This window comes from Anas platyrhynchos, chromosome 9, assembly GCF_047663525.1.
Source record: "Anas platyrhynchos isolate ZD024472 breed Pekin duck chromosome 9, IASCAAS_PekinDuck_T2T, whole genome shotgun sequence".
Taxonomy (NCBI): Eukaryota; Metazoa; Chordata; class Aves; order Anseriformes; family Anatidae; genus Anas; species Anas platyrhynchos.
The window spans coordinates 12,151,771-12,177,289 of NC_092595.1; the positions used below are offsets into that span (position 1 = coordinate 12,151,771).

General features: G+C 47.1%; 2 protein-coding genes across 7 annotated transcripts in view; both read right to left on the reverse strand.

Annotated features, from left to right (window-relative positions):
• FGF12 (fibroblast growth factor 12) overlaps positions 1-6,965 on the reverse strand; it is a 230,317-nt gene extending 223,352 nt beyond the window's left edge. Inside the window, exon 1 of one of the 2 annotated variants that reach the window (XM_038183601.2) lies at positions 6,847-6,965. The gene's annotated coding sequence lies outside the window, so the exon portion shown is untranslated. The remainder of the gene's footprint in view (positions 1-6,846) is intronic. The other variant, XM_027463966.3, reaches the window with a different exon arrangement.
• Positions 6,966-14,405: 7,440 nt separating this feature from the next.
• Positions 14,406-25,519, reverse strand: part of MB21D2 (Mab-21 domain containing 2) — a 91,111-nt gene continuing 79,997 nt past the window's right edge. For all 5 annotated transcript variants that reach the window (XM_038183754.2, XM_038183755.2, XM_005029616.6 and 2 more), the window contains one exon: positions 14,406-18,092. In XM_038183754.2, the coding sequence (XP_038039682.1) occupies positions 16,828-18,090 (1,263 nt within the window). In that variant the 5' untranslated portion in view covers positions 18,091-18,092 and the 3' untranslated portion in view covers positions 14,406-16,827. The remainder of the gene's footprint in view (positions 18,093-25,519) is intronic.

Genomic DNA, 25,519 nt, shown 5'->3' on the forward strand with positions numbered 1-25,519 from the left:
GGAAGAGAAGAGCTGAGAGTGTCCCAGGCAGCAGGAGTAGGACATCAGGGGACAGAAGGGCTGCCTTTGATGCAGGCATTTAGCAAGTCAAGGTGCAGAGACAGGCTGTATTTAGAGAAACATGTGGGGGCTTGAACAGCAAGCTTGTTTGGTGAGGAAGAGCTGCCAGAAGAGAGGGTGGGCTGAAGGGGAAGAATAACAGCATGGATAGGAATAGATACAGGGAGTCTGGGAAATAGGAGAGGGTGCCTGCGCTCATATCCAGGAGACAAGGAGGAGAAAGGAGAGCACATCATCTTGCATGTCTTAAAAGCAGAAGAGATTTTGGTCAGAAAAAGAAATGAAGGCAGAGGAAGGAGGCTTGGAGTGACTCAAGGTGGCAGGAAGCCAGCTGCAGCTGAATCCCATGCCAGCAAGCAAGCTGGAGAAGGAAAACTATTTAGTCAGCAAGGTGGCAGAACTGGAAAAGTTCAGCACATTCAGCACAGCAGTGGAGTTTGAAACCCTCTGAGTAACAGAAGCAGAGGAAGCCAAGGCTGGAATGAAGCAGGACTGGGCTTCAACAGGCTCCACGCTGCACTGGGATGAGAAAGTGAGAGGATCGGGGTGAAAGGGGACCAGCAGGAGCAACCAAAAGGACAGACAGCAAACAGAAAAGATGCAATGTAAAGGCTGGGAGCAGCATAAACACTGAATGATGGCACATGTAAACTGGCAGCAGCAAAAATAAATAAATAAATAAATAGAAAGAGCAAGTGGGAAAGCAACGGGGTTGTTTTCCAGCAGGATGTTTTCCTGCCAACACTAAGAAAGCACAAACTGGCAAACAGCTCCAGAATGAAAGCATTTGCTGGAAACACCCACTGCCTGATCCTGAAAATTCACCATGCCATGACCATCTGAGCCATACAAGTGCAGTAACACAGCACCCAGGGTGCCACCTCCCGGGGTCAGCAGCAGGCAGGGGTCACGTTGAGCTGAACCCCCCTGGCCCTGGTGCAGGAGGCTGAGAGGCAGCCCTACAGGCTGGGAGCTGCAGCTAAAACACCTCCCCAGCTCCCGGCCACAGCCTCCCACAGGCACCACGATCCTTGCACCTGCACACAGGCACCAGCCGTGCTCATTGCAGGGAGAGCAGCTCTCCTCTCCCTGCCCAGCACCCAGCCGTGCCATCACCACCTGGCACTCCTCTCCCCTCCTGCAGCACCCATCCCCTCCCTTGGTTTTTCATTGCTCCTTTTTTTCAGGCTTTCTGCTCAGCCCCGTGCTGGAGCAGGCTGAGCACTCGCTGTCTCGCTGGTGTCCCCTGCTTCCTCCAGCACCAAGGCACAGGGGTGGGACATACAGCCTGTGCTCACAGCCCCTGGCAGTGCCCACGAAATGCCACCACTCAGTGCCAGCAGCCTCCCGAGGCCACACGAGGCTGTGCACGTACCTCTGCCCTCTCCTGGCTGGACCAAGAAACGGCGAGCTCGGTTTTTCCTCCATCCCCTGCACCGCAAACACTCCTCTCACAGCCGATGTTCACGCTGTAGGCTTACTTTAACCATCCCTGCAAAATCGTGGGCCTGTACAATGTGTGTGTGTTTTATGCCTCTAGGCGTATTAGCACTGCCCAGATGCCTTCCTATAGATCACATATGCACCGTGGTAAGAGCCCTTCGTTAATTGCAACACAAGGAGTACAGAAAGCAGCTTGCACCCAGCTAGGCATGGAGCAGCTCCAAGTGCACCCGTTATTCTCTAGCATCTTACAGCAAGCATCCCAAATCCCAAGGCACCACCGGTCATTCTGCGCTAAGACTGTGCTCAACGGCTAGGGCCAGGCAGAGCATGAGAGCATGCATGGAGAAAATTGCCTCTGCGTTCCCTTTAGTGGCTCTTATTCCCACATGCATATTTTCAGGTGAATCACAAGGTTTTAATCCATTTTGGGCTTGGGGAAGCTGGGTACATTGGGTACTTTTTTTTTTTTGCATGACTTTACAGTGCCAGGTGCTCCAGGTGTGAAGCCATCCCAATTTGTCTTTTACAATTAAAAACCAACACAAACACAGCCTCTCTTCAGACACTTCTACAAACACATGCCTATAGCTCCATTCCCTATCCCTACCAGGAGAACCTTGCCAGAGCTGGGATCAGGACAGGGAGCACACCACACAACCCTCCCCCAGGAACAGGTCTCCTTGCCTGCTGCTATCTCTGGCGGGCAGGTTAACACCATCTGCTCTTCTTGCTGGGCTGGATCATTCTCTGCTGTTCCAGTTTGTTTAAACTGGCATCACATACCCATCCCCTCTCATGCACACTTGATGAGAACTCAAAGAAATCACATACAGGAATGTCTCACTGGAACCACTCCACAGCTGGCTTCCCACCTATGAATGGTAAAAAAACAACAGGAGGCTCCAGCTGCGACCTCAGTAGCCACATGGGTATGTTCACTTAAATGCATTATTGAGATTGCTGCAAACAGAGCCCCAGGTGCTACAGATGCACAAAGGGGACAATCACCCATTATTCCTGCCTGATCCTGGCCTCGCAATCCCCATCCTGATTAAATTACTGAGGCCAGGATTATCAGAAAGATAATCAGATGCTGCGTCTAATCCAGATAACTCAGCCTGACTGGGTCTCACTGCACAGGATTTCACTGACCACCCAGCCAGGGCATCCCAAAGCATCACATCTCCTTTCCACCACTCCAAGGACTCTGACATCCATGGGACTAGTGCATAAGGGAAGGCTAAGGAAAGAATTCTCAAATTCAGTTGGATGCTATAGCTCACTTAACTGCTGTGGCTCTGAGAGCTCCCTGACCCAGCACACTCAGGGCAGAATCTCCACCTTTGGTTTTTGATAGAGCCTCAAGATCTCAATGCATCTGTCAGGAGCAGGGAGGTACAGCTTTGCCCATTCCAGACAGCATTTTTGTTCAAGATAACCCCCCTCTAAGGTTTCAATTTTCTTGGCCTTAGTACTGCCAAACAAAGCTTGTACTTATAGAAACCATGAGACCACCTTAAGAGAAAGATCACGGAGAGTGAGGATTATTCTGCTCTTGTAGAACTTCAATATTTGGACAAATGCAGGAGACTTGCAAAAATTCTATGATCACCCCTGCCCCTCTTCAGCCAAGACCCTTCCTTCCCATGTTTCTGCAAGTTCATCACCCTGGAACAAGAGCTAGGAGCTCAGTGATGCTCTGAGAAGGAAGTCCAGCTTCATGCACCTGAACCTCAGCTAGCAGCTGCATTGCACAGCAAGCGGGGCTTTGTTTGATAACAAAATGGCCTGGATAGGGTGCAAAGACAGAAAATGTACCTGATCTTTCACCAAGCCCTCCATTGTTCTCAGTCAGCATGAGAGGGTATTTTAAAATCCCCTCTGCAGACCTGCACAGACTGAACTCCTGCTCTGCTTGAAAAATGAATCACTTGGAGGCTTTCATCACCTTATCAAAGTCCCTAGCGGCCCCTGCCTGCCCTCCCATGAAGAGTTTGATCTCCTTTTAGGAGGAGGATAAAGCTGTCCTTGAGCAAAGCTGCTTTTCAGAGAGGCATTGTGCTGTTTTCATGAGAACATCAGACACCTCCAGGTGTCCCTCAAACACGTATCTATCAATAGTTGCAGCTCAGATTTTTCCAAGCAGCTCACAGAAAATAGACCGTAGGCATCTGACTTCTGTGAACCGCATTTCTAATGTGCCCTTCAAACAGAATAGATGTCTAGATTACATTTCTGATGCTGCATAACTACGTGGGTCCAGCTTATCTCCAATTACAAGGGCAAACAGGGAGAAGAGGACTGGAAAGGAAGAAGTTGAGCTGAGAACAGACAAAAACATCACTGGCTGCCATCAGTTCACACACACTGCCAAAAGAAAGGTCATGCAATACTATCTTTCTGCATTGTTAAAATCTCAAAGGTAAAATGGCACTATCATTGCAAGGGTATAAATGGCTGCATGAAACAATCTTATCTCCCACCAGAGACAATGGATTGCCACCTGAGAGAACCAAATCTTTCAGCAGTGACAAAAAAAATCACCAGATCAAGAGCATCAATGCTGTTTTAGCCCACCTCCATGTGGAAATCAACAGCCTTCATTCACTAAGCTTCAGGGAAAGGAAATAGGAACAGCAGCTGGCTGAAGTCAGACACTGAGAACAGAGGTGTTCATTTTTGTAGTGAAATTCTTCATTGTGCATTTATACACAGTGGGTATAAAAAGATCATATCAAAAAGCACCCTTGTCATTAGATTTTCAAATTCATCCAGCAGCTGGAATCCAGAGCAGCTCCCTTTCTCTGACATGGAACAGAACCTAGGGAGACATATCCATAAGGAAAGTTAAAAACTCGCACAGAAGTGTCCAGATGCAGTTGCTAGAACCTGATAGGAAAAGGGGGACAGGAGGAAAAAAGGTGTTAGCTTTTCTTTCCATACTCAGTCACGGAAACTTTGAAGCTGAGAGCTCTGATTTCTGCCTGTTTTCACTGACATGCTGCTAATCAGGCTGTGCAGAGCAACAAAAATGCATCTGCCACCTGTGGCACAGAGACCTGCCTGAAATTCTTATTTCAGGACTGACAAAACCAGCCACCATAGCCCCTGGTGGATTTACTTCTTTGGGCACAGTGAAGATGGATGGTGCAATCATATCCCTCAGCTATGTTCACAGGTGAGCGGAGATGGAAAAACATAACGATGGGATGGAAATTGTGGTCTAAACACCTTCTCAGGAGCAGGACATTAGCTTAAAAATAATGACACATGCTGGAAAAAATTGCTTTTCTAGGCTATTTTTCTTCCTTTGGAAAGGTGGAGAAATGAGGTGGTGTGGCATAGGAAGGAAGAAAGATATTAAAGTGCAATAAGCACAGTGATTGTGCTGATACACTGGAGAACACATTGTTGCACAGTTTGTGCTTTTAACAAGCCAGAAACTTTGTGGAGGCAATGAGAACTTTGAGAACAGAGTCTGGGACACTCAGGTGTTAACATTAACAAAACCCCAGCACACCTGTGCTTTGCTGAGGGCTCTCACATTGTTCAGGTCAGTGAAATCATTACTGCAAGCATTTCAGGCAGGGATAATCCAGAAGGAACAGTCAGTGCCTAGCACACCAGAGCTCTGGGAACTTGGCATTTGCCATACAGCACAAGACATCTCCTCCTCTCCGCACCCCAACCCCCCCCCCCCCTTTGTCCCACCGTGGAACAACATTAGTGAAGGTAAAGCAAAGATGTCATTACTAACTTGCACTGCTTTACTTGGATGCCTCTGGACAACCGTGAGAAGACATTTTTCCACTCACATCTAGCTCCACATTTTATCACAGACCACAAATTACAATATTTTTTTTTTAACCCACCATTTCAACAAGTGACCTATTAGAGAACTAGTGAGATAAGCATCTCCCCTCCCTGCCAGCTGTATTGCCCCACCAACACCTCACATCACACCATTCCCCACCACACCTCTACAGCATGGTTCTGCTGCTGCTGAGCAGCAATAGAGCTTGCTGAGAATAATTGTGAACTTAAAGATCCAGGACTGAAAAGAGCTATTTCTCTTCACAGGGGAAGGATGGGCTTCTGCTTATCAGCTTAACTAGTCTGTGCTTGGCTGTTCTTTGAGTTTCAATGGCAAGTCCTCTCCCAGTCCAGCAAGAAGAAACCTGGCATTATTCAGTGCTCATCTTTTTTTGTTGTTTGCTACAGCACCTTTTCCTGCTCAGTCTTATTTGCAATTCTGCAGATGTCTCCAGGATCACGCACAAGGAGACCGACTCAGGTTCCCCCAGCTGCACTTACCCAGGCATACACAGAGCTCAGCTTTGTTCTCACAAGCCCAAGCTCACCTGCTACCACCAACCAGCATGCAGACTACACACTCCTGAGGTGCTGCATTTGCTTGCTCAGGAGAGTTCAGTTGCCCTCCTGAGCAGGGCAACTGCCTGGCTTCACAGCAGGACCCCTGCAAGGCTTCCAGTGCTACAGCCCACTGCACCCAGCAACACAGCACTGGGGCTCTTCTGATGTACCCTGTACCCAAGCTGGGTTCAGGAGAGCACCCCATGAGAGAGATACAAAGTAGATCATCTACAAGGTTCAGCAGGCTCATGCTTCTCAGCTTCCAATGGAAGTGAATGAATTCTTTCTTGCAATTAATCATATAAGCCAAGGAATCATTTCTCCTTCCCTCCATGATGCCTTGCAAGGGTTTAAGGACACCAAGAAATACCTGCTGGTAGTCAGCTTATTAGCAATAATAGCAAGTAAACTTGATAGTGGTCCAAGATATGTCCTTTCTTTACAACCTGACCACATTCTTCCTCAGAGATGAAGACGTGCAGGTGCTGAGGCACTATTACCACACAAGGAACAATCACCTTCAGACATCTTAAGCCCAGCAGCATTTCCTAGGCTTCAACACCAAGCAAGTCTCCCCTGCTGATGTTTTATTACCTTGGCCCTTTCACAGTGGAAGGCCAGGCAGCAGGCGGGTGTTACTTCCAGCACGCTTAAGGCTGGCTCTGGCTCTCCAGGCTCACCAGCTCCTGGCACACAGAGCCAAGCCCTGGCCTTTCCCCATACTCACTCACAAGTTTGCTTCCAGCTTTTAAAATCTCCTGCTAGCAAAATAGTTGAAGGGAAAGGGGAGAAAGGTCACCCACATCCTTTAAGATGACAATTTTCACCACTTCACAGTTCAGGGTTCAGCCTTATCACAACCACAGCACCTACCCAAATCTCCCCAGGAGCCCAGGCCCAGGATTCAGGACCTGCTCCTTATTTTGTACACAGATTCATGCTAATTTCACTTAAAAGCTCACTTACTTCTCAGTCCATCGCTGGCTGTCCTCTCTCTGCAGGTCCCACCATCCCTTGGAGCAGAAACCCAGCAGCATGATCCTCATGCTGCCTTCCCTTCCTCCTTTATAACCTGTGCCACCAAATGGCCGCTAACACAGACCCCCCTCACCTGTGCAGCTGCACCCAGGTGGCTGAGCCCCTGGTATGAACTGTCCACAGCTGCTGCGTGTGTGACGAAGGGTTACTGGGCAGAAGGAAATAAGACAGGGGATTTTCTCCTGTTCTACTTCTTTGTGCCTTATGGAGGGGAAGGAGGCCAGTACTGCTGTGAAGCTCAGCCACCGCTGTTGTTACTCCAGCTTGCAGATGGAGTAAGGAATGGATCCCAGACCCTCGGGGCCTGTCATAACATTGTTCTCTCTCCATGCTTCAGCTGTGTGTTCAGAGCTAATGAATTGGCTTTTAACACCAGCAAATTCCAGGTCTGGCCACTGGTAACCCTGAGTTCACACAGGTCCCATTAATCTGCTACAAGCAGCAGGTGCTCAGCTACTGGGGCAGGCAGGGCCCAGGTTCAGGGTGAGCACGGGGGCAGCAAATGACAGTGTCAGGCACAGGGTGCCCTGGAGCTCTGCAGAAGGACGTAATGCCCCTGCATAAGTCCTGCCCATGATCTGAACCAGGGGCACGTGTGCCTGCTCCGGTCCGTGTCAGGGTAGGGGTCCGTAGGCACTAAGCAGCTGGGGGTGACAACCCACTGGCTGTGTCACAGTGTGCCCATCTGCTCTTGGGAGTGTGCACAACCCACACTTGTCCCAAAAAGAGAGGAGTTATTTTGCTAATTTTGGCTGCTGCTACCATCTCCAATTTCTGCAACTTTTTTTTTTTTTTCCTTAAGATATGCAAACCATGAGCAAACAACAGGAAATGCTGGCAATCATTTAGCAAATTGAGCAGTCAATCTTATTTCTTTGCTCATTTGAGCAGGCGTGCTCTCTGGTGAGTATTAGCGTTTGCATAAGGAACATTAGAGCTGCACTTAGCAGTTTCAGCCGCTGCAGTTCCTGCTATTGATTGCTACCATTCAAGCCCAGCTCTAATGCATGTCAGCAGACATAAGCTAGGAGGCAGCTATGTCCCCACTGGGAGCAATGATATATTATCACTCTCTTCAAATGAACCTGGAGAAATTCTATATATATTTAACAGAAATTCCTGGCTCTACCTGCCTGCTAGGGAATTTCAGTGGCTGCAGTAGTACAAATCAACAGAATGTGTGAGGAGAATGAAAATTGGGTACTAAAAGTGAGTTATGCATAGACGAGATTATTCTACAAACAAATTCATGAATTCTACCCCACCCACTCCTCCCATCCCCCTCTTCTTTGAATTCAGACTGGCAAATTGGACATTTGCTGAAGTCCTGTGTGTAAAACAGAACAGCAGAGATCTTCTCCATCATCACCCTGGCCATCAAAATGTTTGATATTGCCAGGCACGTGAAAGGACAAGGCCACAGGCAGACAACAGCAGGCTATTTCCAGTAAGAGCCGTGTGCCTGCAGCACTGCTGCGAGGCTTTGTTCCTATTTAGATTTGTAAGCAGAGTGCTTATTTCCAAGCTGGCGAATGTTGTGTAGTCGAGAGATACCTGAGCTGGCGCTAAAAGAGCTCTTCCCAGAAACAGAAGCTGCATGGGGTCTAATTAGTGCAGCCGAAGGGAAGAGCAGATCAGCATGTGTGGAGAGCAGCAGCAGCAGCAGAGCCGCCCTGGCTGCTGGTCCCACGTGGAGCTGTGCTGTGTGGGCACACCGGCTCTTTCTTCAGCAGGGACTGCGCTTGCTGGGAAGATGCACTCAGTGTTCCTCAGCAGGCAGCTCGCTGGATGTGGTTAGCTGAGAGTGTTGTGATAAATAAATCCCACCCCCGGTCACAAATGAACTGCAGCAATTCATAACCCTCTGAGCTTTGCGCAATGTTGAGTTCTTTAAGCCATGTGCAACTGTGTAACTGGAGTTTTTCATGCCTGAAATAAAAGCAGTTGACAGGACTGGGCCACTGGGACAGCCAGGCTCCAAGCGGACACGATCACATAGATGTCCCCTCTGCTCTGCCACACCCAGTGCCTCCAGAGCATCACTGAAACCCTGCTGTGCGTGCTGGTGTGCGAAGGCAAGGCAGGGCAGGAAGGACAAACCAGGCAGGACCTCCTCTACAGACACCATAAAGACCCCCTGGCACATCGTACGGGAATTACCTAACGTGTCTTGCCCTTACACTGCTGCATTGCACTGTGTTCCTGTTTTTTTTTTGGGGGGGCGGAAGTACTGAGGTGGGAAACATCTGCAGAGCTTCTCTAATCAGAACTTCTAAGGCATTGGTATAGAAAGAAACTGGAAGACTAAAAGCTTATAAAGTTCATTTTCCCTCTCAGCTTTGTTCTATGGAAGGACTGTCCACAATGCACTGGCTCTTAGGTGGTTTAAGTTTTTCCAAGGGAAAGGAGGTATTTTTGGGAGTGTATTTTTTTAAAACATCCACAGCTGTGTGGGCTTATATCAGACTGCAGGCAAGAGACCTGCACTGTGTCTTGAGGGAGGAAGTGACAAGACCTGGGCTGATTCTCAGCCTTCAAAGCACAGCCTGTTTTCTGAGAAACCCCGCCGCTCCCATTTGTGCTGTGCTGCTCTCAGGCTGATTGCAGGGATGGGCAAAATAATCCTCATTACCCTGCTTTGCACCGTTCCAGCACTGCCCAGGCACGCACAGGTCTGTGCTTCCTACAGTCTTTTGTCTCCTGAAATAGGGTCCAAACTCACTCAGCTCCTCCAAGACAGAGCCGTGGTGTCCCCACTGCAGTAAGAAGCAGAAGAGGAAAGCTCCAGGAACACAGGAGGGGTGTAAAGGTATCAGCCAGGAGCCTGGCTGGATTTCATGTGTGGAGGAGCCTGTGTCTGCTTCACAGAGCTCTGCTTGTTCTCTTCCTGTACTGATTTCTTGTATTCATTAACAAATACACTTCTCTGGGCTAGGAAACAGCCCGTATGACAAGCCATGCCACCCAAGGGGAGTGCAGCCTGGAAGAACACCCATGTCTGTGATGGCCCAGTACTGGGCTTTATTCACCCATAAAGCAGCTCCCATCAGCACCCCCTGTCCTACTCCTCTTTCCAGTGATTTCAGAGGAAGATGCAGATTCCTTTCAAGCACAGAGCACTGAAGAGGAAAAAACAGGCTGCTGGCTTATTTTGATCACACCTCTTCTCCAGAAAGCACCAAAACAGTCTTCCCTCCACACAGTCCACTGCTGGGTTTCCACCTGCAGGGTGGGCTGCAAAAGGAACAAAAGGATTGACTGGGTTGTCCTCGTAGCTTGCTTTTACTTGGGAGAGCGTGATTTCTGTGTGTGCTGGACCAGCATGCCTGGCAGCCCTGCGCAGCGCTGTGCATCAGAAGAGCAAGCCAGCGCCTCTGAATTATTTACTCCAACTCACATGAACTTGTACTTCTCCTCCTTTTCTGCACAGTCACCATGACGCTCGCCACTTCATGAATAAGCTGGAGAGCCAGATGACAGACGATGAGGTTGCTGGAGACGATTATAACAAAAAATGACAATGCATTTATCCAGTTCCTTTGAGCAGCGTTTTATTCCCTTTTAATTCATTGTTGTGTAGCAGAACACCTCTGGAGAGTTTATTTAAAGATGTTTTGGAGGGGAGCACAGGGCAGGCTGGGTGCAATAGGGAAGGATCAGTTGGGCAACGTTTGCTTTCCATCCCTCCTTGGCAGCTGGGTTTCACACTCTCTTAGCATGGGTTTTGATGCTGAGTAGAGCTGTGCCTTGGGGAAAGAACAACTGAAGAGCTAGCCTCGTACTACTGACCTGGTAACATCTGCCTTGGTGGACTCACTGATCCTTTAGTCACAATGGGCTGATGGGATTTGGGACTGCTGGGTTCAGTTTCTACACTTCCCTTTGACTGATGGTCTTGTGCTTTTTCTGGAGGCTTTCTGTAACAACTTCACACCATTGCTCCTTTCATTTCTGTTAGTAGAAGAGACAACGTTTGTGGAGCTAGCTGAAGTATTTAGCAATTTAACATCTAAATGTACTCAGAGCTGTCCAGGGGTTAAAGACATCACTTACAGGTGCCAGTTTTGCCACCAGCAGTTAACAAACTAATGAATATAGCACTGTGCACATCGATCAAGACTAGACAAAACCATTGGCAAACAGGGAACCTCAGAGGAAAGCTAACTGGAGGTTGCAGGTTTGGGTGTTTTTGTACATGTACTGCACAGCGTGGGAGGCAGAGGGGAAACATGGCCCTCACAGAGACATTGTTCCTGGGCTTCATTCCTCATTGCCCTGACTCTTGTGCATTAGCTGGGTGGCTGCTGTGTGACACTCACAAGCTCCTGGACACAAGGGTGCCCTCCTGGCAGCACTGGTTGCAGAGCCTTCTGGTCACTACGCAGGTCACACTGCTGAGGCAAAAGTTAGATTTTGCAGTGGGCTCCCTCAAGGAAGGATCTTCTCGTCTGTGCTGCTTCAGCACCTCTTGCAGCATCTCTTGACGTGGGAGGTGCAGGATGCTGCCCCCCAGTCTGCGGTCAGCTGCAGATTCAGACTCAGTGCACCCTGCAAGCACAAGGTCAGGAAGGGGAGCTGGCTGGCTCGCACAACAGCTCCTTGGCCTTTCTTCTCTAATCAGCTGAAGCTGTTAGCAGTGGCTATTAACATACTGTACGCACGAGCCTTGGCACGCAGGAGGCAGGAGAAGGACTCAAGGTCATTCATCCCTCAGGAGAAAAAAAAAAAGTAAAAAAAAAAAAAAGTCCATTCCTTTCTTCGCACACTTCTGTTGTGAATTGGTTGGACAGATCATAAAATCCTCTCCCTGTCCTGCCAATGTCATGATGGGATGAAAAGCAGAAAGGAGCTTTGGAGATAAACAGATACGTTAATTAAAGTGTCTAATAACCTAAGCTAAATCTAAGATTTGTGCTCACTGGGGTAGGCAAACTCAGCTCACCTCCTTCTTCACCACGTCCCAAAAAGAAAGCTGAAACAAAGGGGTCAGAGGAGATGAGCATCAAGGACAGAAATATCTGCTTGGGTGCCACTTCCACCTTGCACTACAGCTTGCTTAACACTTGAGAATCATGTATATCTTCAAATGGCTTCTCTCTTCCTAGCAAGACCTCATCCATGTCTTCCACGTTGATTATTCCTAACGCACAAAATCTGAGGAGGAGAGACGAGTCAACTTGAAGAGCCTGATGCCCCCTGCATGCACCCACATCTCTGCTTGGCAAACCAGGCTGTCTGGTGAGCAAATGAGTGTGTGTTCCTCTACCACAGAAGGTCAGTAAGATAAAAATAACCCCCAAAAGCCCACATTCAGCTTGGAAGCACAGTGCTGAGGCAGGGACAATGATAATAGGAAGACACAATAGTTCCTCACATCAGCCCTAAAATTATAGCTTACTAATGGAGGAGAAGGGATGGAGGACTATTTTGTCACTATTCTAAAAGCATTCAGAGGAAATAAATTGGAATCCATTTGACAGACAGTTCTCAAAATGTGCTAAATATAAAGCTGAATTTCCCTAAATACAAAACATGACAGCAAGAGCCCATTGACCAGCAACTTTCTAATATATATACTTATATATATTTTGCACCCTTACCCCCTCCACACTCTGCCCTCCTTGTTTAGCCTTTGCCCCTTGATGGTTCTTTTCCTTTCTGAAGAGCTTAATCAGGAGCTATTAAAGACAGTAACTCTCTATGCTGAATAATGTTAAAAGTCCATTAGCTCACCCCAAGCAAGCTGGCAGGAGGGAGATGATGTACTTGCTGAAGTTGAACAAGCTATTTGCATGCTGAATATTTCTAATCACCGAGCAGTGCCAGGAGAATCTGAACATCACTGCACTCACTTGCCCAGTGACCTTTCAAACGTACTCGCTTTAATACAAAACTGAGCAGCAAAATATATCCCGTGCTGAACCTGCAAAAAGGGATGGATTTTTTTTTTTATTTATTTAATCAATTCTAGATTACATCTATGCACACGCTAACAAAAAAGGAAAAAAGAAAAAAAAAAAAAAAAAAGAAAAAAATCATTAGCAGTCTATCTTCCCTTTCCCTCTGCCACATTTACTTGTATTACACATGGTTGCTTGCATTATGCATGGGTTAATAAAAGATGACAGATATCTACTTACTTTTTACCTGATCACAATCAAGTTGATCCTGCAAAGAATACACACTCATTTTCAAGCATATTTTCAAGTCCCAGTGGACTTTAATGGGATTTGTAATCTGTCCCACGGCCCCCTAGTCCCAACTTTTGTGCTTCAGTCACTGACCCGTCTCTTTGTAGCAGACAAGTCTGCCTCACAAGGTACTATCATCCTCCATAAGGACACCAAATGCAGAAGGGGGCAGAGCTCAGGTGCCCCTGCCAAGCCCAGAACCGCTGTGGCTGCCAGAGCAAGGTTGCTTTCCACTGGAACAAAGCAGTCAGGGAAAGCCCAAGAATTTAAATCAAAATTAGAGCTATTTCTCATAGTGACAGAAGGAAAATAGGAAAGGCAGACCTTCAAAGAATAGCTCTTTCTTCGCCTAGTGGATGGTTAAATTACCAGTATATTGCTGAACCTCCTGCAATGAGTGACTGATGCCCAGCTGTAGCCTCCTAGTTACAGCACTGACATTTCTGCAGGCTGGAGTAGTGGAAAACATGAAGAAACTGATTTATCACAGCCAGCCAGAAGTGACTGAGGCTTCACATAGCATGCTCGAAGGAACAGAGATTGCAGCCTTTCACAAAGCTCTTGGGCCCTCTGTTGTCTCTCTGTGCTCTGAGTACTCCCTGCCAAGCTGGAGCTTCTGCCAGCAGCTCAGGTATATACCCTTGCACAGACAGTCTCCCAGAGTGACAACTGGAACCAGTCAAATGAGCTGTTTCTCCCATCGTGCTACTGGCCAGAAGCCCTGTGGAAACAGTAAAAACAAAAGCTTGTCCCAGGGGTAGGACCACAGCCAGGATGCCCAGTGGGATGGGATGCTCTAAAGTTCGTGTGTGAAGCACTTTCAAGAACTCCCGAAGAGGAAAAGCACTGCAGTCCCCTCGAAACTTGCAGGAGGTAGTGAAGAGTAATAGGTCTTTGCTATCTAAACTGCCTGAGTGCTCTAAATCCCACACAGAGACCTATGCATTTCACAAGTCTGCCCTGACATGTACTAGGAGGCAAGAAGGGAGTAGGAGAGGGAGAAAACTGAGTCTTTGACAGAGCACACAGCACCTCTCCGGGCTGACAACATTTCATTAAGCAGATCTGTAACTATGCGGAAAGGAGCAAATACTAGACCGAGAATCAAAATCAACTGGAGATTAGGATTCTGCCTCTTTGGAGGACAGACAACCCAGGCAGAGGATACAGTGCTTCCCCAGACCTACCTGGGAAACTGCTTTCCAGTCTGGTAAAAGGCCAAGTCTACATTCCCCCCACAAAAACACACACACACACACACACCTTTTCCTCATAATGCATGAAGACCAAGATGGATACTTTTCAAAATGTTTTTTAATTAAAACCAAAAAGAAAGGAGCACACACCAGAGCTTGACGTGGGCTAGCCAAACCGCTGGTCGTCGGGACGTTGAAGTGGCATGAGGAAGGCTGAGAGCTGTGCTCCTGCGCAACGCAGGAGCAGCGGCACAGACGCTGGGGCTCCCAGGAAAGCACCCTGCCTGCCGGAGGGCTTTCTGCTGAGCAGATCTCTCACGTGGCGATGGGAAGTGGCATCCCGGAGCCCAGCCTCTTTTCCCAACAGACAGAAAGAAGTGCTGGAGACAGGGGAAAAGACGGTTTCAATGAATCTGCATTTTCAAAGCGCTTCTGGAGAGGATTCCCAGATGGTTCTTTTGCCCCTGCTGGCAGGCTACATGGGTTTACAGAGACTCATCTTTGGCAGTAGCCACGCTGGTAGGACCCAGTTCTGCTTCCACTGAAGTCAATTCATGTCCTTCCCTAGCCATAACTGCAGCTGCACCGGGGCTCACCATCACCAGCCGATTGTGCTTTAAGGTTAAATCCTCATCCAACGTCCATCTAGCCAACAGCTCCTGGGAGCTTCTTCATGCTCATGTGTACCAGTAGATTCAGGTAAATGTGAACATCTTGGCTGCAGCAATGAGATAAACTTTTCAAGCATGCCCAAGAGATGGAGGAGCCAAAAATTAATTTTAGGTTATGACCTGGGCACTAGATCAGGTATTGAAACCTCCCTGCTATCTAATAAAGGAATGCAGTTTCCAAAGCTGCTGGTGTGTTGCTCCACCAGCCTGGTTTCTTTACTGGACAGGCTGGGCTAAAGAAGTGACACATTTTTCACACACAATTTTTATCTGTTAGAATTTACTAGATACGCTCCTCATTTGTCTGCCACATATTTAAAAAATACTTCAACCTGCTCTAATAATCACATTTTAAAACATGCATCGAGTTTGGATCAGAACAGCTTCTCTGGGAAAATCAGTAAGCCCAAATTGCTGATTTAAGGCCTAAATATCAGTCACTGGCCAGCCAGCCACAAAAAAGCCACTCTATCCTTGAAGTTGGAATCCTTGGAATTATTTTTATGCTTGGAATTATTATCCTTGGTATGGTTATTATCCTTGGAATATTTTTTTTGGCTCAGACTAACCCTTGTTAGCGTTGCACTACAAGTTTATGTGCAAACAACTTCTGCAGACACGAGACCAAGGTAAGATCTCGTATGTCCCAGGGTAAGTCAGAAAAGTCCACAGGAGTCACGGGACTAGTAACTGCCCTAAGGGATCAGGCCTAATGCATGCATCAGAGAAGCAAGGTAGCTCCTTTGCTCGAGGTCTGGCTGATTCACTTTGCACACACCACTGCTTTAGCATTAAGTCCTTATCTAATGGCAAACCTGTTTCAACAACATGCAATACATATCAATGCAATATGCACTGCAACACACAATACGCATCCAAAGAAATATGCCAATGCAAAATTCTGACTTCTCAAACATAGCAGGGCTAACAAGGAAGTCTTTTACAAAAGACAATCAAGAAATCACCTGAAACCATGAGACCCAAAGGGCCTCAAGCAACCGGTACCTAATAACAGATGCTAATTCATGAAAGAAACACAAACAGTGGGGCTGAGGTAATGGCAGAGATTTCATTAGTGCAATTAACATTTATAATGGTATGTTCTTTAATAGAATTTAAATAAGGCTTTGAATAATTACACACACTAAAACTAACATTCCATAACCTTATTCCGCATGGAAAAGCAGCAGAAACAACCCTCTGAACTGTACAGGGTCCAATTATGAACAATTACATTCAAAAAGTAGATCAAAACAGAAACAACTCTTCCCCCCAAAAGCATCAACATCTCTAAAGTCAACTTCCTCCCCTAGTGTGAGAAGTGTGAAAACAGATGAATTGGGCTTCAGCCCAGTAGATTTGGCCTCATCAAATTACCAGGAGTGCTTTCCAACCCAGAGTCTCTCTCATTTCTTCAGGGTCATGGAAGCTCGAGGAAAAAAAAATGTAAATTTCCTAAGCAGCGGAAGGTGAATGCTCCCTTCCAGGGGCCCAACAGTATTTATTAATTATGGAAGCTTGAAAAAAAAATTCTATATAACACTGGTATATGTGTTTATGGTGCCTGTCCTTCTTTAGAAACTACTCACAGACAACGGGGATGGGTGCGTGAAAAAAAAAAATCAAAGCAGCATATGAAATAGTAATATACTGTTTCAAAATCTGCACCGTCCTGCAGAACCAGGAATTATAATTTATTCAGATTGTTCTCAACAGATCCAATCTACGCTGGATATGTAAAAAACAAGAGACTAAGTCATCAAGGAAAACCAACTGAAAAAAAACTGCACACTGTTTTGTTTTTAAAAAAATGAAACAAAAGAAAAAATCCCAAGAAACATTGATGAAAGCTCAGAAAAATTTGTCGTCGATTCTGAAGTGGGGCCTTGTGACATCATCTGGGTTAATGAAGACAGAGATGGACTTCCCTGGGTTCTCAGTCACTAGCTGCTGCAACTTTTTGGCTAGTCGGTCATCGGGCTGGTTGGGGTCCCCTCCATCTGACTGCGGGGAGGGGATGCTGGTGGTGCTGCCTCGCCGCTGGAGCTCGAGCGTGAGCCGGTTGGCTGCTTTGACGTGCTCAATGGCAGTTCGAAGGTGTTCGGCAGGGTCTGAGCGGACCGAGGACAGCTTCCGCGCGTGCAGCATGACGGTTTCTTCAGAGAGGTGCTCCAGCATGTTGCACTGGGGGATGAAGTAGTTAGGGCACATCTTGTTGACCAAGCAGTGCTGGAGGTCATCGATGAGACCCAGGAGGAAGTGGGCGGCGTAATCCTCCTGGGCCAAGTAATTGGCAGGTAGCCTGTCACACGCCCACAGCATCATGCTCCGCAAGTGGTACGGGCTGATGGCTTTGGGGCGGGACAGCAACTTGATGATGATAGCTTTGCAGGCCTGATAGGCTTGCATGAGGCTGCTGGAGATGCACTTTTTCAGCTGCACTTCACTTCTGGCAAATGACAGCCTCCATTCATTGTCCTTCTTCCCCTTGTAGGAACATGCAGGCACTAAGTAAAATCCACTTATGACTTCCTCCTCTGTGATCTTCCCATCCCAGAAGTGGTTCTCCATCAGCCAGCTCTGCGCCACAGCTGGCCAACCTTTGAAGGACACGACAGGAACAATGTCGTACAGCATGCGGCTGCTGCCCACTCCCAAAATGATGGATATGATAGTCCCATTCTTCTCTACCTTCTCCACCTTTGGCATCCCTCGCTGAGGCTTTTTCTGGATCTCAGAGAGGACAATGCTAATGGAGTCATAGAACCAGTCTGCGACTTTTGTTGGGGAGAAGAAGTAATTGGTAGCTCCGTTGATATGGTCCACGATCGTGCAGCAGTCCTTCCATTTGCTGATGGTTCCCTCGTCAAAGAGCCGCAGGCTCAGCCAGGAGTGGCACAACGCTGAGTGGCGCATGTCCAGCGTGACTGGTTGGTTGCGGTCATGCAGCTTCAGCGCAGGCACAAGCAGGGTGAAGTCCATGTCATAGTCTGTGCCTCGGGCATACACATTCAGCTCATCAAGGTCAATGTCCACCACACCTTCCCGCACACCGCCTGAGAGCAGCAGGTACTCATTGGCTACAGGCAGCTTCTGGTCAAGTTTCTGAACCATGCCTGCAAAAGAGAGAAAGAGGAATCCTTCCGTGAGAAGGCAAACAGATTTGAGATACAGGATTTAAACAGGACTAAAACCCATCCCATGCTCAGCAGGGAAATAACCCCACCGGGGTATCCATCACTGTTAATGCGACACAAACATGTATCAGGCCAACTTTTAGTCCACCCAACTCAAGGCAGGGCCATCCCTGCACTCCTGGGAATCGCTGAAGACCATCCTAAACATCATATCAGGAGCAATGGAAAAAAGCAAAAGTCTCTGTAAAAATACAGCAACGGTGTTTCAAGTACTAAATTCTTAAGAAGAAAACATCTTGTGGCAATATTTGGTGTTCCTGTCCAATCCTCCATGTGAAATTCCTTGTAAAATATACTTTACCTGTTTTATTGCTTCCAAGAGCACCAGACCCAGTTCATTTTCTGCCATGTACTGGGATGATTTTCCTGCCAGGCAGGTAAGGGCATAACCTTTTTCATTTCATGCAGCTCCAGAGGTTGCAGGAGAAGGAAATAGCTCTGGAGGAGTGCTAAGAAACTTCTCCTGCTAAGACCTGAGCTAATCCCATTTTGCAATCTTGCCACATGCTGCCGCGTGCTGCCCCATTCATCCTTAAAGAATAATAACCAAGAAAAGCTTCTGTCAACCTCAAAGACATTTTTTGAAGCTAAGATACACATTGAACTACATTACCCTATGGAGCACAAAGCCTTGCCAAGGTCAAGTGAGTGTCAGTCTCCTTCCTTGCACCCAGAAGAGTAGGATATCTAAAGGGTACCTAAATCAATATAACTTCTGGAGACAGTACTGACACAGCCTCCACACCCTGCCATTGAACCCGTGGAAGCAGTGCACTGCTTTAGACCCTAGTCGATCCTTGGTGCTGTAGAGCCCAATCACAAGTTGTGTTTGAGACCCAGAGGGTGGAGGCTGGGACAATCGCATCACAAGGACAGGGAGCAGTTGCTTTTTTCCAAGCGTACAAGTCAGTGCTAACCCTTGTCGTGGGGCAGCACAGCTATTCAGGATTTGTGGTGTCCCAATGGCCCATCCTGCCTCTACACTGATCAAGAATTTTTCACTCAGGACTGTGATTTGTGGCACCCACCATACAGATATGCAGATGATCCTGAGCAAGACAGACAAAACATGACCATCCTATAGAATAAACTGTTCAAACCTATGTTCAAAATTCAATGAAGGATGCATTTTTCTAAATACATATATATATTAATTTGAGGGATAAAAAACATCCTGTGAAGTTCTGTACTGTTCTCTTTGCATCAAAACTTCTATCCTATGTTATAGTCAGAACCTTTGACTGAAAAAGATCATATAATTTTCTGAAAGGGAGAGATTCTCCACTGGGGAATCTACTCTAGGATGAGTTGCTCTCTGTGACCAGAAGAGATCCTCTGTTCTTATGCAGAAGCAATAAGGCTGATGAACTGACCTCATTCAGTCAACAGCAAGTGAGACTGAAGTCTTGCCTTTTTGAACACCCCAAGCTCATCTGCTGGGAAAACAATAACGAAGCTCCAGGACACATATGATCTACCTCCAAAGCCAGATGAGAGCAGGAGCCACTCCTGCAATGTTAATTCTACGCCAGCTAACAGTGCCCCTGACTTCATTGGCACAAAGCAGAGCTTGCACTGGATGAAGCCTGGGCAGCTGGCTCTACTGCCAGAGGAGTAGCAAAACACCAGCTAGCAGAGAAGAGGCTTCTGCTGCTGGTGAGCGGAAAGCATTTTGGTAAGAACTATCCCACAGAGTCAGAGCCACTGCTGTCTAAGCACTGTCATGCAGACACTCCCACTGAAGAGACACTTCTCTTCCTTATAAGAGAAAAAGAAAAGGAGAACACCAATTTCAAATGTCCTTGCAACAGGGAATACTTTCTGCCCACAGAATGCTCTTTACACTTCCTCTAGAGAGAGGATGTTTGTTGCGTTCTTCATTAAGTCCAGCTTGCAAGGCTAAAGACTCCTGGAAGGGAAAGGTGCAGTACACTGCCAGTAAGTCACTTGTTTTTCTCCCTCCAGAGCTCTAGATCTACCAGCAAAGGAGGAACATAAAAAAATAATCAGGCAATGGCTACAGGAAATGATCTGATACATCATCAAAATCTCTCTACCTGAATGGCTGCAGAGTTTAAATCCAAACCCTTGAGCCATGCCTGTCACAAATTTTCCCCTCCAAGGCCTTGACCAGGAACATCTGCAGCTCTGCCACAGAGCTAGAAAAGGAATTTCTGCTAACAGGTCACAGCAGCATCGCTGATCCAATTAAAGCTGTGGAACAAGGGGTTGAGATGAGGTCCCTTTGAGGAAAATATATTTAGAATAAGCATAGAATGTTCTATAAATAGTTGGGACAGCCAAAATCAGGATACAGTAAGGCTTTGGGGGTTTGCGGTATGTTCAGACTGACCCCCTTACTCACAGATCTATTTGATATGTGAAAGGATTTCAAGGAATCTCGTTAGCCAGCACTGCATGGCATACACTACCCTGGCACCAAGCTTTCATCCCAAGTTCCAACAACCCAAAAGCAAGCTGTGAGAACCACGTGCGTGCACAGCAGAAGCAGGTACTCCAGCTCAGCAAGCATGCAAGTGCAAGTATGTAGAAAAGTAATCAAGATTGGTACTTGACCCAAGTACTTAAGATAAGAGCACCAGAGAGCCATTGGGATTCTCATCTTCCTATCTTCGTACCATGAGCAGCCAGGAGGGGTTACAGATAACCTTGTGGAAGTTGTAGAAGCCCTGTGGAGTTGTCTGTTAAGGATTGAACCCAGAACTTGTAGGGTCAAACACAGGATTTTTATCTTAGCAGAAGCACCAGCTCTCATGGCATCAGAGGAGGCTCACAAATGTTTAAGAAGACTCTTGCTGCTACTAGGAAAAACAATTTGCAACCATACCTTGCATAATGTTCTTTTGAAAAGGTTGTTTGGCAAAGCTGGCATCTCACTAAGAGATCTGTGTTCAGTTACTACTTCTGCCTGGAGTGCCTTAAAGAAGCTGTTTTCTTAGTCATATAACCAGCTTAAGAACTTCCCAAGATACAAAACTCAGCATCATAACAAGTAACTGAGTAACTAAGCCTAAAAGCATGGGGAAAGCAGAGAATCTGACAAAACAAGAAAGCGAAACTGAAGGCCAGGCTCACTGGTTAGTTTACTAAGCAGTCAATTCAGAGTGGTGCAGGTGAGCAAATGAGGTCTACAGAGAGGTGTTCACTCCTTTGCTGTTCCTTCAGTGGCAGGAAAATAGGATTTATTTTTACTCCATGCACTGAGATACAAGGAGAAGAAAAAAAGGACAAGAAGAGATTTTGCTTTTACATAACAACTAGATTTGGGATACATCCTTGAATGAACTGGGACTCTGATGCACATGACACAGAGACTGTTCTGTCCATTAAAAAAAAAAAAAAAAAAAAAGCAATGCAAAGATGTTCTCCAGCCACTACAGAATTTCAGATGAACTCATTTCACAGCCTTCATGGTGTATGCTGGGATCTGATGATATTTCATGAGCAGCTTCATGTAAATATGGAGGAACTTACAGACCTGTCTTAGAAGAAACTGACCACAAGAAAATTACACAAAAACTTATTTCTAACATATGCATTTCCTTATTTTGTGTTCCTTCCTGATGCCTTCCTTTCTGAGGCCTTATATACATAGCCATTACCATTAAAAGAGAATGTGAGCAGAAAGTATCACTCCATCAGTCTGACCTAGTCTCATCAAACTGAGCGTGGAGATGTCCAGGGCAGTCACTGAATTACACTGCTGCATGTGAAATAGAAAGGGGACAAAAGAGCACTGGGGTGCTCAGAAAGGCTCCACAAAGGAGGCTCTTTCAGAACCTCACATGCAGCAAAAACACACCACAGGAGTGCTTCTGGGAGCCAAGCCTGACCCAGGCACTAACTCTGCACTTCTCCCTGCTCCACCTTACACCCCAGTGCCTGCAGCTGCAAACACCTTGCTCACATTCCACATCAGCCTGCTGGGGAGGAGGCAGCCCAAACAGTGCACAGCCTCCACTTTCCTCCTGCACAGCCTGCAGTGCTCCCTGCAAGCTATGGGGACCCAGAGTTACTGTAACATCCCCTTCATTGCAGACTTTTTATGCCAGGAAAGGTTTGCAAGCTTGCTCTGGAAGCTAATGTGGTCTCTCCCATATCATCTGTAAAGTCTTAGGACTGCACATGTGTTCTATACATCAACAGCACAGGAAGCAACACGAGGCTACTAAACCAGAAAGATACCAAGAAGGACCTCAGGTTAACAGCAAGGGGCTGCAGCCCCCAGGCAGCTGCACAGGGGAACTGAGCAAGGAAAAGTGATGTTAGCCAGCTGCTGCTCCTCATTGCCAAGCTTTCTCTGCTCACCTCTGGACTTCGCCATCTAATCTGATCTGAGAAGTTCTGCACAACATCAGCTGTTACAAACAGCTGCAGCACAGAACAAACATGCCCAGTTCCTGCCCTTTGGCCCCGCACCGGAGTTGAGAAGAAGCTGGGGGGTCCCCTCTCCAACCACACTCAGGCACAAAGCGCTGTGGTTTCAGCCCAGGGACAGGGTGCAGCCTGTGAAGGATCAGAGGAACTTTGATACCCAAATGCTTTACATACTTCACACGCATACATTGATTGAAGGCTGGGAAGGGAGGACTGGACAAAACTGGCAACGTCCTTCACCCAGCTCCTTTCTTTCACATGCACCAGGAAAGAGCCTACAGAATTAGAGCTGAGGTTTTCTCTTGTGAAATCCAACACCCGAGCTGGTATTCTCACCAGTATCTTCTTGCCCCAGCTCCGTCTTTGCAGGCAACTTGATTTCCACAAAGCAAAGGAGTCGGATGCTCATTTCCTCAATCAATAGCAATGATGTGATGTTCTGGCACGAATCATTGGTTGACCTTGCATTTAAAGCCTGCCCTCTCCAAACCATTAGCCTGTGCTCTAACAGAAGTCTCCTGTTACTTGCAGCCAGCATTGCGCAGACCTGCCTATTGTCTTGAGCAACATTTTTTAGTAATCGTATTGAAAGAGAAAGAAAGAGAGTATCAGACTGCTGCAACTACACCCCCAACACCTGGGAAGAAACATAGCTAGCTCCCCCTCATAGAAGAAATCAGCCTGAATTCCCCCTGACATCAACAGGGCTCTGTGTTTAAATTCTCCTGTAGACCCACCCAGGGTAGACCCATCCAAGGTGCCAGGGACAAGCAAACGCCCCCACAAGAAAGCTCTCCCAAGGGGTTCCAGGAAGGAACCACGTCCCTGAGGAGACAGAAATGCTGGAAGCAGTTTTTATTCAATAGATCTTATTTGCCCTCAGTTGTTCAGCACTTCAGCAAGAGTCCCATGTAGGGAAGCTTGGTCTGTGGAACCACATGCCCCAGCTCCAGGTGTGTTTTCTGAGATACGCAGAAATATCTAACAGGGAAACTTGCCATGCTTTGTTGGGAAGAAGACCTGAGCCCACCTGTTGGCAGGAGCTGACTTACCAGCTGTCAAAGGCAGGGGTAGGGCCCATTCCTTCCACTAGGGTGGCCAAAAACACTATGCTGGGTGCTTGGCACCCTCATCCCCTGGCAGCCTAGGAAGCAGCCACATACAAGGGATCATCCTTATAAAATGAACTCTTCTACAGGGAGGGCTAGGGATCACCCTTGTACACCACTTTGCCTCCCTTCTTTACTCTGGTTAATCTGTCCAAAGGACCCAGCAGAATCAGACCTCTCGAGTCCATCCCAGTTGTACCCAGTTCGATGCTTAACATTGGGTCTGTCTTTTTTCTTCTGTATAAAACCACTGCCCTCCTTAGCACCAAAAGCTAAGGAAGTCTGACCTCCAGCATGCTCAAAAAGTTCTTGGAAGTGCTCAGACAGCATTGAATACACACCAGATGTTACCAGCAGAGAAACAAATTGTGAGCTCGTGATAAATCTCAGGATCCTTCACTTCGGCCAGCAAATTCTTAACCCTGACTGCCGAAAGAAATCCTATGAAACCCCAAGCTAGTCAAAAACAAAAAGCTTTTGTCGTTTTTTAGTAAAGACACTATAGATAGGCACTCTGCAGTTTCTGGACAATTCTGCTGCAAACAGCAGATCCTGTAGAAAAGGAACATTGTTGAAAGGCACGCTCCCTGCAGAGGTCTCCCAGCCATATGCCCAAGTGATGCATGCTGAATGTGAGGGGCTTCTTTAAGACTATGGAAGATGGGAGGCCAACTCTGCTGCAGCTGGCTTGCACCCATTCTTCTGTTTCTCCTGCTAATTGCAAATCTATTTATGAGCAGCATGAGTTGCTGTTACGCAGAACTGAAGGAGTCAGCTCTTTAGCAGTGTCTTGAGTTACGAAGCACTTTGTGAGATGGCTCTTGGTGGATGCAAGCAGGGGGTGGGAGGGGAGCGGGGAGACTGCACCGTGTGATACCATTTAGTCAAACATGGGAGGCGAGCGAGGGAAGCTGCTCTTTGCAGGCTGATACACCAGTGTCCTACTGATTTTGCTCCTTTTAGAAATCTTGTGATACAGTGACAGAACACACTGCAGGGGCCCAGCACCCCCTTGTAAGAGAAATCAGCTTCTTTTTCCAAAGTCTTCTTTAAAAACAATCTTAAAAATAGTGTCCCAGTTTTTTTTTTCAGCTCCCATGTGCCCTGGTGGAAGTCACCCAGCTAGCTGAAATCCTGTATACCAATGCAGAGGGGTATTTCATAGTGCACTGGGGAGAGGGGGGAGGAAGGAGGAGAGAGAAAAAGGAAGAAAAAAGAAAAAAAAAAAAGAGAAAAGAAAGAAAAAAAGAAAATGATGTTGGGTTTCCTGCCTGCCAATTGGCTTACCCAATGGACTTACAACAAAGTTACATTAGCCAACCTGTAATCAGTGTCTGAAAGCTGAAAGCCTAGCAAAGAATATAAAGTGCAGGTGAAATAATTGTTTTAGGGTCTGAAGAATATGTGCAATAGTGACTGAGAGCAGCTGACAAGAAGAAGGAAGATGGGAAAGAAGGAATTTGGGTTTTCCCAAACTAGAGGAAGTATTTACAGCTTTGTCTTTTACAGCCCTGATGGGTTTATCTGCTGGGAACGTCTCACTGCTTTCTAAATCATTCATGCTTTCAGTAGAGTCAGTGCCTTGCAGCACTGTTTCACAAGGTACACGGTGCCAGAAAGCATTTCCTTTTGCTGGTATGGTAGGAAATGGAGAAACTCACCTAACCACAGCACCTTCCACAGATCACTCATGAGTTTACAAGGCACAGCCAGTCATCTTTTCTCCACGCTGGAAAAGCTAGCTTATTTAGGCTTTGTACACCTGACTGTGTCACACCTGGGTGAGCCCTGGGATTGCTGGGCCCTACGTGAATCGAGGTGGCCAACCCTGCATGTCAC